The sequence below is a fragment of the Chinchilla lanigera genome, unplaced genomic scaffold, assembly GCF_000276665.1.
Source record: "Chinchilla lanigera isolate Chin_1 unplaced genomic scaffold, ChiLan1.0 scaffold00015, whole genome shotgun sequence".
Taxonomy (NCBI): Eukaryota; Metazoa; Chordata; class Mammalia; order Rodentia; family Chinchillidae; genus Chinchilla; species Chinchilla lanigera.
This window is the reverse complement of record NW_004955416.1, coordinates 27137401-27151725: the sequence shown is the minus strand read 5'-3', so window position 1 is coordinate 27151725 and position 14325 is coordinate 27137401. Positions and strand designations below refer to the sequence as shown.

The 14325-nt window shown below is 49.7% G+C and overlaps 1 protein-coding gene across 2 annotated transcripts in view; it reads left to right on the top strand.

Moving 5' to 3' along the window:
- Window positions 1-14325, top strand: part of Adamts17 (ADAM metallopeptidase with thrombospondin type 1 motif, 17) — a gene marked incomplete in the record, with an annotated part of 306761 nt that overhangs the window by 283101 nt on the left and 9335 nt on the right. For both annotated transcript variants that reach the window (XM_013512523.1, XM_013512522.1), the window contains 2 exon segments: window positions 2750-2954; window positions 5342-5494. In XM_013512523.1, coding sequence (XP_013367977.1) covers window positions 2750-2954; window positions 5342-5494 — 358 coding nt within the window.

Below are 14325 nucleotides of genomic sequence, written 5' to 3'. Positions count from 1 at the left end.
GGCAGACAGAGCCCAGATCCATGTTGATTAATCCCAATAAGCCAGCCATAGATTTACAGCAAAATAGTGGATAACCCCATCAAACCTGCATCTTTAGTTCCACTGAAGTTCAGGCTGGTTTCTGACTGTGAGGCTAGAACCTGATTTGTTTAGCCTGCAACACTCTGTGTGCCTCCTGCCAGGTTGAACTGGGTTTCCTCCCTGCTTGAACTCAGCTCCTTGACCTCCTGCTGACTTGAATTCAGTTCCACCTTACCATGACACTGGAACCACTCAGTGAAATCAAGCCACAGCTGCTCTGAGTTCTGAGCTCAATGAGCCCCTCTCCACTATGGCATCTGGCCAATCGTCCTTCCCTGGGGGACATCTGAACCTGAATAACTCACCAGCCACCACAGTCTGCTGCATCCATTGCTCTATTCCACTGGTGTGTTTCTCCATGGAGGCCTCTGGGGTCACCGGTTATCCCCATGCATCTGCAGGTTTGAGCTCGGAGAGGCTATTTCTCTGCTGCTCACCACTGTGTCATCTTCCCACAAGTCTTTTAACCATTTTAAGTGTATGCATACTGCAGTATAATCTCTCTGTACATTGCTATCTGCCCATCACCACCATCCATCTCCAGAACTCTTTCATCTCCCCAAACTGAAATTCTGACCCCATTAAACAGAAATTCCCCTTGCCTCAACCTCAGTCTCTCCTGAAAGCCACCATTCTGCTCTGTGTCTCCTAGTTTGACTAATCTAGATACCTCAGGTGGAATTACAGAGTATTTTCCTCTTGTGACCAGGTTATTTCATTCAGCATAATGTCTTCACATTTGCCTAGGCTGTAACCTGTGTCAACTTTTCCTTCCTTCCATTTCCTTCTTGGACTCTCTTTCCCTGCCAGAAAGATATTTCAAGTTATCAGTGGAGCAGAAGGGATAGGAGATAGCCAGGTAGGGACTGCAAAACCTCACTCAACTCTTTCTCTCTTTGTGTCCTGTATGTGATCTTTGTTTAAACCACAGTTACTGCCCACATTCATTAGAGCACAGGTCATGTGCCTGTGAAGGAGGTAGACCCTGTGGCCATGCCATGCATCATCCCCAGGGCTGGTTATGTTCCCATAAGTAGGACAAGGAAGGACAAAATCAGGTACAAAGCTATTTTCCCAGAAAGGGTCAGCATAATAGCACCCAGAAAGTTTCATCCCAAACCCTGACTTTTTACTCACAAAGTCAGTTGTACAATTGTAGGACAAAGATCTGACTAGGAGTTAGTTCTTGGGATACAAAAATAGTAGGAAGGGGGTGGGTAAAGCTTAATGGAGGTATAAACTGGCTTTTTAAAAACCAAAAAAAATAGGACAAAGTTGGGTAGCATTGATGAAGACAACATCTGTATTTGAAGAAAGATGATCACATTCTGCCCTTCTTTCAGACCATACCTGGTCCATTTTAAGAACAGCGGTGACTGATTAGAAAATTATAGTCAGGATGGCAGAGATCAAGAATTTATACACCTCCAAAGACCAGAACAAGGGGAAACACTTAGAATTCAGTCCAGTGCTTTTAGTGTTGTTTGAGCAGTTGGCAGATCTTGAGATGAGAAACTGGCTCAGTGCCCTGGGAGTTTACCATCACCTCCCAAGGAGACAATGGCAGCAATCATAGCTAAAGGCACGTGGGCAAATGTATGCCAGGTGTTGCTGTAAGCACCTTACAGGCAATAATCACCCCATACACTGTTGTCTCTACCCCGCCCACATTAAGTGGTGGGTCCAAGAGGAGGAGCTCTGCTAGCTGGAACAGGACAGTGAGAGCTAGGCGGTGCTACTTGGTGCCAACTGGAAGGCCCTCTGGGTGGCACAGATGTTTCTAAGCTGTGGGTGACATGGCATGATCAGAGTTTGTTTCAAGGAGAGTTCAGGGTTATTTTAGCTAATGAGGAAGGATGAAGTGTCCAAGATGGCCATCCATAGCTAGAGCTGCTTTGACAAATAGTGAGCTCTTGGGACCTAGGAGTGTGGGTTAGGCTTGCCAGCTCACCCAAGAACCAAACAGGAGAGACTCCTTTAGTGTCCCTAAAAGAACATTGTAAGCTCCATCTGTATCCTGAGAAATCAAGATTCCTATATGCTTTCCAACACTGCCACTGATGGAGAGACCCAAAATCATTAAAGCATTGGGCAGGTTGATGAAGTTTTGGAAGAGCACTTTCAAATGCCAGCCTTGACAGCCTGTCTTCCCATGACCCACAAGGCGCCATCCTCGAGAGTTACCATCTCTGCTCTGGAGGGGCCACAGTCTCCGGAAGGCAGGAAAGCACTGATCCTTTGTCAGAGGTTGCATTTGTCAGCTGGTACTGCAGTAACAAATAGCTCCTTCATTGCAGTGCCTTATAACAGTGACATGGTTCCTTGGCAGAGAGCAGGAAACAGTCAGAGCCAAACCTCATCACCACATTCAAAGGTCCTGCTAACAATGGCCAGCAGCATATCCACTCACATACCATTGAACAAAATATATCCCATGGCGTTGTGTGGGATATATGATCCCACAGCTGGGAACCATAACCTACCCTGTAATGTGGCTGATGTGCACGGAGGGCTGTCTGTACTGAAAGGTCATTAGACTAGATGACCATGTGGGTGACTCGGTTCCATACTCTGAAATTATTTCATAACCCTTCTGGAAGGCACTCTGCTGAGTTAGAAGGCTGGCCTCTCCCCCCATTTTCTCACTGTCTTTTCTCCCTTTTGGCAGGTGGGTGGCAGGCCCATGGAGCCCCTGCTCAGCAACCTGTGAGAAGGGTATCCAGCATCGGGAGGTGACGTGTGTGTATCAGCTACAGAATGGCACACATGTTGCTACACGCCCTCTTTACTGCCCGGGTCCCCGACCAACACCAGTGCAGAGCTGTGAAGGCCAAGACTGCCTGTCCATCTGGGAGGCATCTGAGTGGTCACAGGTGGGTACCTTGTTGTTGCTTATGCTAAGGCCCTTCTGTAAGGGGACCCCAGAATGATATCTGATGTGTCCCCATGATCACAGTCCTTGCCCGTCCATAAGTGAGCTCAAAGTTGTATTCCAGCTCATACTTTCTTAAATCCCATCTGAGATAACAGCATGGCATATACATGTATACACACACATGCATGCACATGCACATATTTTTGGTGTTGCTTATATAGACTCCACAGTGAAAGTATTATCTGTTCTATTTCTTATGAATATTCTCACATATAGATAGACACTGATTGGCTTTTTAATCCTCCTTTGAGCATGTTTGGACTGTAGGGTGGTCAAATAGGGAAAGTTGGTGTCAAAAATTTTCTTTTAATGCCACAGCAGTCTTAGTACATCGCAAGAGTCATATGTTGGAAGGGACACCCTTTGGTATGCAAGTCAGAGTTACAAATCTCACACCATAAAACATTTGGAAAGGTGTCAGTTCAGCCTTAAGTTTTAACTTTGAAGGTTAGTCCTGGAAATAGTATTTTTATCTTTGGTGATATCATCGCTCATGGCTTTGTATTGACTTTACCTTAATGATCTTGATTGTTTGCCTATAAAACAAACAGAAAATCAGTAAGTAAATGGCAAGCGTCCCTCAGGTCTTCCACCAAAAGTGGTCTAGGAAACTCAAAGAGGCTAGATCCAAGACACTCTTCAGTGTGGAAAATATTTTTAAAGTTCCCTTTGATTGCCAAACAGTCAGAATTATTTTCAATAAGAAGGTATTTGGCCCATTTTTAATGAACAAGTTATGTGCCATTGGCTGCTCTATACCTTAAGTTTAATTTTTAGAAAGATCTTGAAATGTACCCATTTAGAAATCTGGGTCCGTAGCCTCTTCTTTATGATACTCTAGGAAGAGATGAGAACTGAGATGTTGCTGATTTTTTTCTGTGTGTATACTTAGGTTTGCAAGTTTAACATCCAAGGGAATTTTTCTTTTACTTGAGCAGAGGCAGGTCTACAGCCACATTTCCTCTCGTGCTCTGTATGTGAGTCTTGGGGTCTTGATCACCTGGCTTATGATCCAACAAGATATATTCTTTAATCAGATCAAAATCATAAGTATTTTACCCAGATTCTTGGAGAAGGGATGCCTCGTTACCAAAAGAACAAAGCCTAAAATTATTAGTTTTTAGAGCCTTGAAGATCACCATGTTTAGAAAATGTGAGACATTGGAGCAATAGTTAAAGAAATTTTTCTGTGAGTATATTCGCTGGTATACCTAATCCCAGTCTTGAACTAGCATCTCACTTATACTCATCTTGGCCCAGCCCCACCAGCTCAGCCAAATGCTGCTTTCTTAACATTTATTAAATTATTCCCCCATGCGTTGCTCACAAAGCGAGTATTTCTGTGCCTTCACCGTGTGCTGATTCCCTGCCAGCGCTTCTGCTGGAAGCTGGGTATAATTTTCTCCTGGGAGGGTTTTTATCAGTGAGGTGGCTCGCACTGCCTACCTACCCCAGACTTTATTAGAAGGGGGATCAAATATGTAGAAGAGAGGGAGAGGTATGGCTAAGTCTTGCCCGTCCTGGGCTTTGTGGGTCCGTCCCTGATGGAAAGCAAAGAGAGAAATTGAGCGTGGCCCTTCCAGGTCCCCTCCCAGGCAGCACTGGCCGGTAGCAATGTCAGGTTCCACACATCCCTGTGTACCTGCTGCCTCTGCACCCATCATCTTTGTCTCCTGTCTCTCCTTGCTGCTCCAGGGCACGGCATTCTTAAACACCTAAGGGGCTTGCACACCGTCTGTCACCCCTTAGGCCCTGCCTGCGTGCCTTCTACACACTGTCCTTTGCTATGTCTCCCTGCAAGTAAGTAAACTACCAGCGGGCACATTCCTGTTTCCAGTCTTGGCTTCCACAATAAGACATTCGCAGGCACTGTCTGTGAGCAGTTGCCACCTGCCTTGGTTTTTGTCTCCCTCTTTCTTGTCCCCAAATCAGGGTCTTTGCCATGTGTACCTGGCATCTGGCCTCAGCCCTCACCATGCTCCAGCTGGTCCCTCGCCCCCAGTTCCTCATTTACCCTTTGAATTTGTGCACTGCGTTGTCTTTTGGACCTGATGACTGCCCACTGAAGTCCACTCTCCTAGATCAAACTTCCAGGCACCCCAGGTCCTTCTGAGTACTGACGCCTGTCTCTCCCCATCACCAGCCATCGGGCTGGGGTCTCAGCTGGGACTGTGTGCATAAGATTCTGAAGGCCCTGGCCTTTGTGGGGTCAAAGCATAGCATCATCCTTGCAGACCCCCTGGGTCTGATATGTAGTAGGGACATCATAGTTGATGGATCTGAAAGGAATTGGACTGGATTAAACACCTGTGTGATGTCTTGCAGTGCTCTGCCAACTGTGGTAAAGGGACGCAGAAGCGAACAGTGACGTGTACCAACTCCCAAGGGAAATGCAATGCATCCACGAGGCCGAAAGAAGAGGAGCCGTGTGAAGACTACTCAGGCTGCTATGAGTGGAAGACAGGGGATTGGTCTAAGGTGAGAATAGTGCACCAAGTTCTTCCAGGTAGTGTCAACCTAGCCAGGTAAATTCACTTTCCCAGTGCAGCACCTGCTAATGACCCCACTTGTTCCTGCCTGCCCCGCAGCTGTCAAGGCGCTGCCTCTGGGAGCTTGCTGGGAGCATGCCACTGCTCCGCATGCATTCTGCAAGAAACCAAATGTGGCCTGAAGCATGGAGCTGGTGCTCTGGTGCTACTCCAGCCATGCCTGCAGCATGCTAGTGATGCCGTGGCATCCTGCTACAGGCCTGGCTTCCCAGCCGTCTGTCACAAAAGCGTGTGAATATGTGGGAGCCTTGGACAAGGCAGACAAATGGGGGGCTCTTGAGCAACATCACCTCCATTCATTCACAGGGTGCTTAGGCAGAGACCTGGAGGATACAGGGGATGTCACAGAGCTGTCGGCTCAGTGCCATCAGGGCAAGGAGAGTTCCACGGCAATGGAATGTTTTTCAGAGTAAAGAAATTCTTTGCTCTGGAGCCATTCGTTTATTAATTTCCCTGATATCTTTGAATGATTTCTATTTACTGCAGACTGAGGTCAGCATAAGAGTCTCGTCGCAAAAACCATTCAAGGTCCAATGAAAGCGGAGAGTATGTTTATGTTTCCTTATGGTCTTAGCAACTGGAAATCTCTCCTAATCTCTCTGGCTTAAGGTTTGCCAGCCAGTGACCTGAGGGCCACTGGTGTTTGCTTGGCTTATGCAATAATCTTAAACACTATGGAAGTAACTGCCAACATTTAAAAATGGAAAAATGTGCACCCCCAAATTTGGAACTGGGTTTAACTATGAGAATCTGGCAACACAGCCCAGGTGAGTGATTTGGTTTCTGCCTGTACTTCATGGGAGGAAGAATGACTTGTCCACTGGAAAGCAAACCTCGTCAGAATCTGATCCTTGACCAAATTGCGCTCACCTTGACCTAACACAGAATACAAAAGCCCTCCAAACCCTCTGAGTACAAAGAAGCCAAATTTCTCAGGTCACAGTTTGCCTGCTATACTGAAATGCAGCCTCTGAACAACAGTGAATTTGGGGAAGACCAAAACCACCTCCTTCCTATCTTCTCCTGGATCAAAGATCTGACCAAAGCGATAGAATCAATGGCCGATGGGCAATGGTCCATTCTGCCCCTACTCCCGAAAACAGATGTTACGTGGACATTAAAAAGCTCAATATAGAGCTGCTCGGATGAGTCTTATGTCAGAGGGGAAATGTAATTTCAAGGAAGCATGCACTGGGCCATGAGAACGCTCTGGGCCTGAGACATCAGGGGCTGATTGGCCCCGCTGAGTCTCCACTGCCCTGGTCTCAGTCTCAGGTCTTTATCTCTAAGATGGGAATCACGATGCTTGGCCCTGCCTGTGACTCAGAGAAGTTCCAAGGTGCTGGTAGAGAGGACAAAGCATTTTGACAACTGATCCTGACTCACTGCCTTGGGCCACCCCAGTGCTCACCTGTAGAGTCACAGTCCCCAGGATGCACCTATTCTGACCAGCTGTAACTTTGTCTCATCACCCAAGTTTCCACGGCTTGTACAGGATGACACTGGGAAGTGTTGTTTCTATCCACCCAGGTCCATCCGGACCAGCTTGGGAACTGTCACGATTGAGGGCACACAGGTATATTCTGCCTCCAGTGGAAGCTCTGGCATCTCCTACAAACACAGCCTCTCCTCACATCGGCCACAGTGCTGCTGAGTTGAGCCCACTCTCAGGGGTGTGGTGCAGGCCAGTTGTGCCCCCTGCCACAGGTGCAGTCCTTCGGCTGGCACCCATTATCCCGGGCTGGCAAAGCCCAAACCTTGACGAGGGCCCGCAGGAGGGGCACACTTCCTGTCCCCATCCTGCCAGCGGCAGGCATCCCTCCTGCTGTGCTATGTTTGCAAACTGATCTGCAGTCTCCTTCCCTCCAGGAATAGTAACTTTTTCCAGAAGACAGTGCAAGTCATCATTTGGCTGCCCCAAACATTGGATCTGGGTACCCAGCCCTGGGGGTGGGGCACTAAACATGGAGGAAATCTCATTTCTTCCTGGAATCGTGTGACTTCTGATTAAAAGTTGAAATGTTTCAGGTTCAACAGGAAAGACATTCATTCATCACCACTGAAATGATGGGATTCTTCCCCATGCGAAATCAGTTGTTCCAGAGGGATTGTAAGGGATGGTGTTTGCAGGAAACCCTGGGCTCTCTGTGTGTGAAGAGTATGGTGCAGCAGGTGCTGAGAAGATCAAAGCGCTCTGTGACCTTCTGCCCCAGTGGAGGCTGTGGAGAGGCGGGTCTGACCTGTAGCAGGTCCCTCTCCAGCTGAACCTGCTTTCTTTCTGTCTGGGATGTGGTGGGTTACAGCTCCCCCAGAGAACATCAGATGATATAATCAGCCTGCCAAGAACCCTTGGAGGACAGCAGAGAGAACCCTCAAGTTTACGCAGACGTCACATCCGTACACTCCCCAGACCCTTGGCTGTTAGACGCTTCTGTGTGCCTGGGTAGGAGATGAGTCCCATGACTTAACCATGAGCTGACCTTGTGTCACCTGGGCGCTACTTACAGAAAGTTCATCAGCCCCGATGCCACTTCCCGAGCCTGCACTTTCCTTGGTGGGACCTGGCTGCCCAGCTGGGATCCCACTGGCTGTGGGCCTGTGGCCAGACCTCTGTGGTTCAACAAGCATTTTCCAAGCTACTGTCCAGCCATACACGCCCGTGGGGAGGCCTTTGGAGCTGGCAAAGGGACGGTACCCACCCTGGACGTAGGCCATGCTGCACCCCTGCCGTGTGAAGCCAGTGCTGTGGGACAACCTCGTGGGCCCCACCAGCGGAGGGTGGTGCTTCCTTTTGGGAGAATCTCTGACAGTGGTCTGTGACTTCCGCCACTGCTCTAGAATCTAAGGGCACTTTCGCGTGTATGGTCTCAGTCCTCACAACCGTCTCTCCTCTTCTTATAGATGAGGAAACCGGGCTCAGAGTGGTGATGTGGGTTTTCTCCCAAGATCACAGAACTAAAACGTGATGGGATGAGTCTAGTCCCTGCCTTTTGTCTGGTAATCCATCTTTCTTTCCATGCGCCATAATCCCAGAGGCTTAGATTCCTAATTTGAAACAAGGAACTAAGCTATAAGATAACTTCATCTGTGCTATCAAAGGCACGTGCTTGTTAGAATCAAGTGTCTTCCTGGTCTCCAGTCCACTACTCCCATCAACACCTGCTTCCTCCATAGAGTTAGTATAAGTGTTACCACTCTATGAGATCTTACACATTCATGAAGTCTCCCTTTAGCTGTAAAATTAAAAATTGAGTCCTCGTTAAAGGAAACATGAGACCAAGAGTAAGTTTGAGCAACATCAGGGATGCTAGGGTCCTCTTTTGGCACGTGGGAAGCCCTTTCATTGTGACAGGGATAAGCAAATCTTACACTGGGTAGTGGTCATGGGAGTACGAATAGTCAGAGAAAGGAGGGTCATGAGAACCCAGTGCTTTTCTGGACAAGGACAGGAGGGAGACAGATATCCCTGGGCATGAAATGCTTTCTGTGGTCAGCAGGTTAGAGGAATGTCCAAGGCCCAGCGCCTGCCCAGCTGAGAGAAGTGGGCTTGCTGGAGAGTAGCAGATTCCCTGGAAGTTGCCAGAGAGACCCCATGGTGGACATGCAGAGGCTTACAGAGGCTGTGCTGGTAACCTAGGCCAGTGGTCCTTCCGCCTGCTCCCTGGGGGATGAGAGATCAGAGTGGGCATCCGTCATCCCAGCTCCTCTGTACCACAGTCTAGGTTCCCATCTCTGCCCAGACCTGCCCATGAGCCAGTGAGGCCAAGGTCCCTGAGTCTCCTGGGCCACACAATGTCAAGACAGCACAGAGCTGCCGTGGCTCTGCCATGGCCTCATCTAACCTTGCCTGGGTGTCGTCCACCGTCAGTTGAGTCCTGTGCCCCGCTGCAGTGGGCTGATGGGGGAGTGAATGACATCCCAGCATGGCCCTCGCCCCACTGCCTAGCATATAGCGAATGTCTCTGCGTGCGTGCATGCGTGTGTGCGTGTGTGCGTGCATGCATGCATGCATGGGTGTGTGTGCGTGTGTCAGGAAGCATTTTCCATTTCAGAGCTGGCATGAGCAGTGCAGGGATGCTCATTACTGTTGAGACCTGCTATTTCAGGTTTCAACAGCTTCTGTCTGAGGTTTTCATGGCTTATGCCAAGTCTGGGAGGAAAATGTGTCAAAAATGCCTTTGAAGAGCTTTTGACATTTCACCAGCAAAGCGCCTTCCAGACGCAAACAGAAACTGCAGTTGCTGTCAGGATCCTTCCCTGCCCTCTCACTGTTGGCGACTCTCTCTCAGGGAGGCCGTGGGTGGTTTTCTTGTACACAGGGAGTCAGTTCCTCCCTGCCTCATGGGCGGCTGATGCCATCGCAGAACCCTGCTGGCCCAGCCCCTCCCTGTGCGGGGCAGCCCTGGCCTGAACCCACTCAGCTGGAAGCAGAGTCATCTTCCTCCTCAGAGTTTCCGTCTCCTGTAGTGAATCCTGCAAACACCCCACTGGATTCGGGCATAATTTATAGCCATAATCAGAGCTGGGAGAAGGGAGGGGAGGGAGCCCCTGCAGGGTAGGGGGTGTCACCAGGCCGGGGCCTCTTGGCAGTGATAGAGACCCAGTTGGGTGGAGTGTTGTGGCCAGGCCAGTGGGCAGGACAGTGTGCGAGGCGAGGGCACTGCTGTGTGGCTTGGAAAGAGTTATGTGGACATTCTGAGCCCCAAGTCTGCCTCTCTGAAAAGTGGGGCCCTACATGCATTTATTGAGCACCTATTGTGTCCCAGGCCCTGCCCTGGCCACAGTGACTGTCCTCATAAGAACTAATACAAATATATGTAAGCTTAAGTACGTGATTCATAGGCAGAAGGTGGGCTTTGTTGCTATATCTACTGTTGCTATTGTTTTTTATTTTTATTCTAAAAAAGCCAAGCCAGTCGTGCCTGTACCCCGTCTCGCTGTCACCTGGATCTGAGAAACATAAGGGTTTTCCTCTTTTTTGCAGAAGCCTCATCCCTTGATCAGCTCCCTGTTCCAATAACCATTTCCTAGTTTGTGTGAAAAGCTTATTAGCAAATCCAGATTGAATCTCCTTCCTCTCTCCCGTGTGGCCATGAGCTTTCTGCTCTTTGTCCATCAAAGCTTTTCTGTGTCACTATTGTTTATCCACTGGCATCTCCGCTCCAGGTGGCTTTGGTGCTTCCTTCCTGCCCAGGAAGGGCCACACGCTGGGTGTTGTACTGGAAGGGACAGGAGCAGGGGCTGCGCGTACTTCGGCTGTCTGGCAAAGAGCCTGAGTGTGTGGTGACTTTGTGGCTGCTTGCAGTTGTGTCTCCCTTAGCTGCGTCTCAGGAAATCACATGAAATGTCGATGGAATGAGCCGCTTGAAAAAAGTGCCCATCCTGGAGAGTCCTGTAAACAAGACCAGATATGTTTTTATAGATCTGTTTGCTCAGATTGTAAAAGCTTGAAAAACGGCTTGACAGGGATGCTTGGGGCAAGATTCGATGCTATCGGGAGGTGCTGCGGTCTCCTCACTGTTCAATTAAGGCTGGGCCAGGGGAAGCCGACAGAGATGGAATCCACCACCTGCGTCTGTGTCATCCTTAACACCAGCAGCCGGGGATCTAGGAGGTAAAGGCGCTGAGCCCAAGCAGCCCCTTTAGTCTCTTCTAGAATCAGGTTTGTCTTTGGGGCCAACCCAGCTGCTAGTTGTGCTCCTCCCTGGCCAACTCTCTTCAGTCTTGGCTGTGCCTTTGCTGTTGTTGATAATAGCAGCACCATAGTTGTTGAGGCCCACAGTTTCCTAGACCCGCCTGCTAGACACTGAATCCATGCTGTGTCCACACAGGGAAAGTTCTACAAGGAAGGGTTTGTTATCCTCATGCTTCAAAGAGATGGAGGCTTCTAGAGTAAGTACCTCACCTGGGGTCACACAGCTTGTAAGAAGGCTGCAGCATCTTGGCGGATCCATCTCCTACCACCACCCCGTGCTCTCCACCCATAGCTTTCTCAGCAAACCTCTGCTCAGGAGGATGCGTTATGCATGGGTTTTAGGTCAAGGACAGGCTGGGCACCACCTCAAATGAAAATGCAGGGCAGATGGAAGGTGGTCCACTGCCACTTACACCAAAGGGTCATAGGCAGAGTCCTCCACTTTTACTTTTAATGGCATGCCTAACCCTTGCTATAGAAAACATGGAAAAGGAGTCCCAGAAACTGTATGTAAAGACATACTCAGTTTTTTTAAATGGTTGGTTTTCCAGCTTTTTATGTTTCCCCACCCACAGCTTCATTAACTAAAATGGGATGGTTTCTATACGCAGCACTTTGCAACCCATCTGTCTTCGCGCCTGACACTTGCAGGCATCCTCGGCTCCCGGGTAGACAAGATGCATGGAGGTCCTATATTTGCAAAAGTTCCCCCGAGTGAAGCAGAGCCGTTAGCTCTTAGCTGTGGGAACAGCCCCCCTTCCCCCAGGTAGCCAGTTAGAAGATGGCAAAATCTGATCCACATGAGTAAAGTCCCCAACAGGGGCACCAGCCCCGCGGGACCCTCACCCCCGCCTGGCCTGGGCCTGCCTCGTGCGGGCACTGGAGAACACGGAGACCAGACACTTGTCCCTGGTGAAAGGTGTGCAGATGCCCTTCCATGAGCTCAGGGAGCAATTCTTTTTTATAGACGAGAAAATTAAAGGCAAGTGACCTGTGCTAGGAAAGCTAACAAGTCAGGGGCGGAGGAGGGCAGTCAGTGACCTGGTGTTTTGATCTCTGAACTCCCATCCAAGCGCTGTCCCCAGCACAACCTATAATCCATACAGGGAGATGGAAGTCAGGCTTTGGGATGGGATAGCTGAGCCTGTCTGTCCCCCCATGCACCAGCTCTAACCTTGGGCAAGACCTGGCCTCTGCCTAGCTCAGTGGCCAGTGTGAGCCTCTGAGGATTGCTGAGAATTGGCAGTGGAATCTTGGAATCCCACGGGGGAGCCCAGCACCTGAGCCAGCACCTGCATGTGATGGAGATATCACGAGTGCCAGCCTTTCCCTCCGCCCTGGAGCCAGTGAATGAGACTGAGAGCTTTCAGAGGAGACGTGTTTGCAAGGTCGTGCTCAATACCTGTGTTTGGTCCCAGTGGCAATCTTTTGCAGGTGTCCTCTGTAAGACTCACTTTGCTGGATTCTGAAGGAATCTGATTTAGGGATGTTCTCTCAGAATGGAACTCCTTTCCAAGTCGGGGACTTACGCTATAGTCAATTTTGTAGTTGGGTGTTTTGTTTTTTGTTTTTTTGAGACAGCCTCCCAAGTGCTGGCATTACAAGCATGTGCCACCACGCCTGGCTGCGTTTGTTTTGACAGACCCACAAGACTAAGCTCTTGCCCCAGCAGCTACACACACATTCATTATACTGTGGAAGAAATGGAAACCCTTCCTGGCGCTCCCAAAGCCCGGCAGGTGACTCAACCAGGTGATCCCCTGCTGAGAGGGCCTGGGTGCTTCCTGGTCAGGAGATGTGGAGAACAAGATGGACATAAGGGCCGTCTCCTCCCTCTGCCTTTGCAGAATTTCCTCCCTGGGAACCTAACAGGCACCTGCCCGGCCTCACTGCTCCCCCGTCCACAGAAGATGGGGACGATCCCAGCTTCCCCTCCTGAGTGCGTGCTTGCGCTGTGAGCCCTATCTCTGAGAGCAGACTAACATTTTCCTCTCCTTTGCTTTCTAACACCCGGGTGATCCCCCATCAGCTCCATGATGAGCCCCAGGGGAGGTCTTTCAGGTGAGCGGCATTTTCCCAAGCAGTACGTGGACTACAAAATAATAGAGAGCACTCCCCATCCCCACCTCTGAGCTGGGAGAGGCTTTGTTCTAACGTCAAGCAACTTACTTTTTTAAGAATAATTTTGACTGAAAGTCTTCGCCGCTTATATCCAAGCACTTGTCACCTATGTATAATAAATGCAGTAGTCAAAGCTACAGCTGGATGTCATTCTGGCTTAATTATCCACATCTGTATATACAACTACTTCATAGGAAAAGAGAGCTCCTTGTATTCTCCACTGGGCACTGGGCAAAAACTCAGTTTAAGTCAGGGGCTCTCGGTTCCAGCTGCCCATTATGGCCACCTGGAGAATTTTTAAAAACTGATGCCCACACGCTCCCCCTGAACAGTCTGCGATGTCAGGATTTTTTCACGCTCACCTGCTAATTCCATGTGGCAGATCCCTGCTTCCCAGGGCAAATACCCTTCCCAGAGTGAATACCATTACAGTGCCTGTCCCAAGTCCAAGGTCTCCCTTTTGGTGGGAAGCTCCTGGGTGACCTCATCTTCCAAACTCAGCACCCCTCAGACTCCTAGTCACTCTGGTGCCAACTCCTGGGGTCAGGGATAGAGCCCAGGAGTCGGTGTCCATAACGCATGGTGACCTCTCGAGGCCATGAGCGGCCTCCAGTGGCTTGGAGGGGTATGGAGCCAGCTGAGCAGCAGACTCAAAGCTCAGCTTCCCTTGGCGGGCCCCTGGCAGACCCCGTGCTGGTTTGAACATGCTGGGCCCACCGGGAGCTACTTGTGTTTTTCCCACCTCCCCTGTGATTTGAAGATTGGTTTCCCTTCAGAGCAACTTTACCTCTGGATATTTATCTTTCTAAAGCGAAAGCCTCAGCATGATCCTGCTTGTCAGACAAGCAAGCAGAGGGAGTCGCTTGTCACAGAAATGGAGTAGATAGTGCGGACTTCGGGCATAAGAGTTCCACCAGCATCTCCTGCTGAGCCTGTGCTGATAT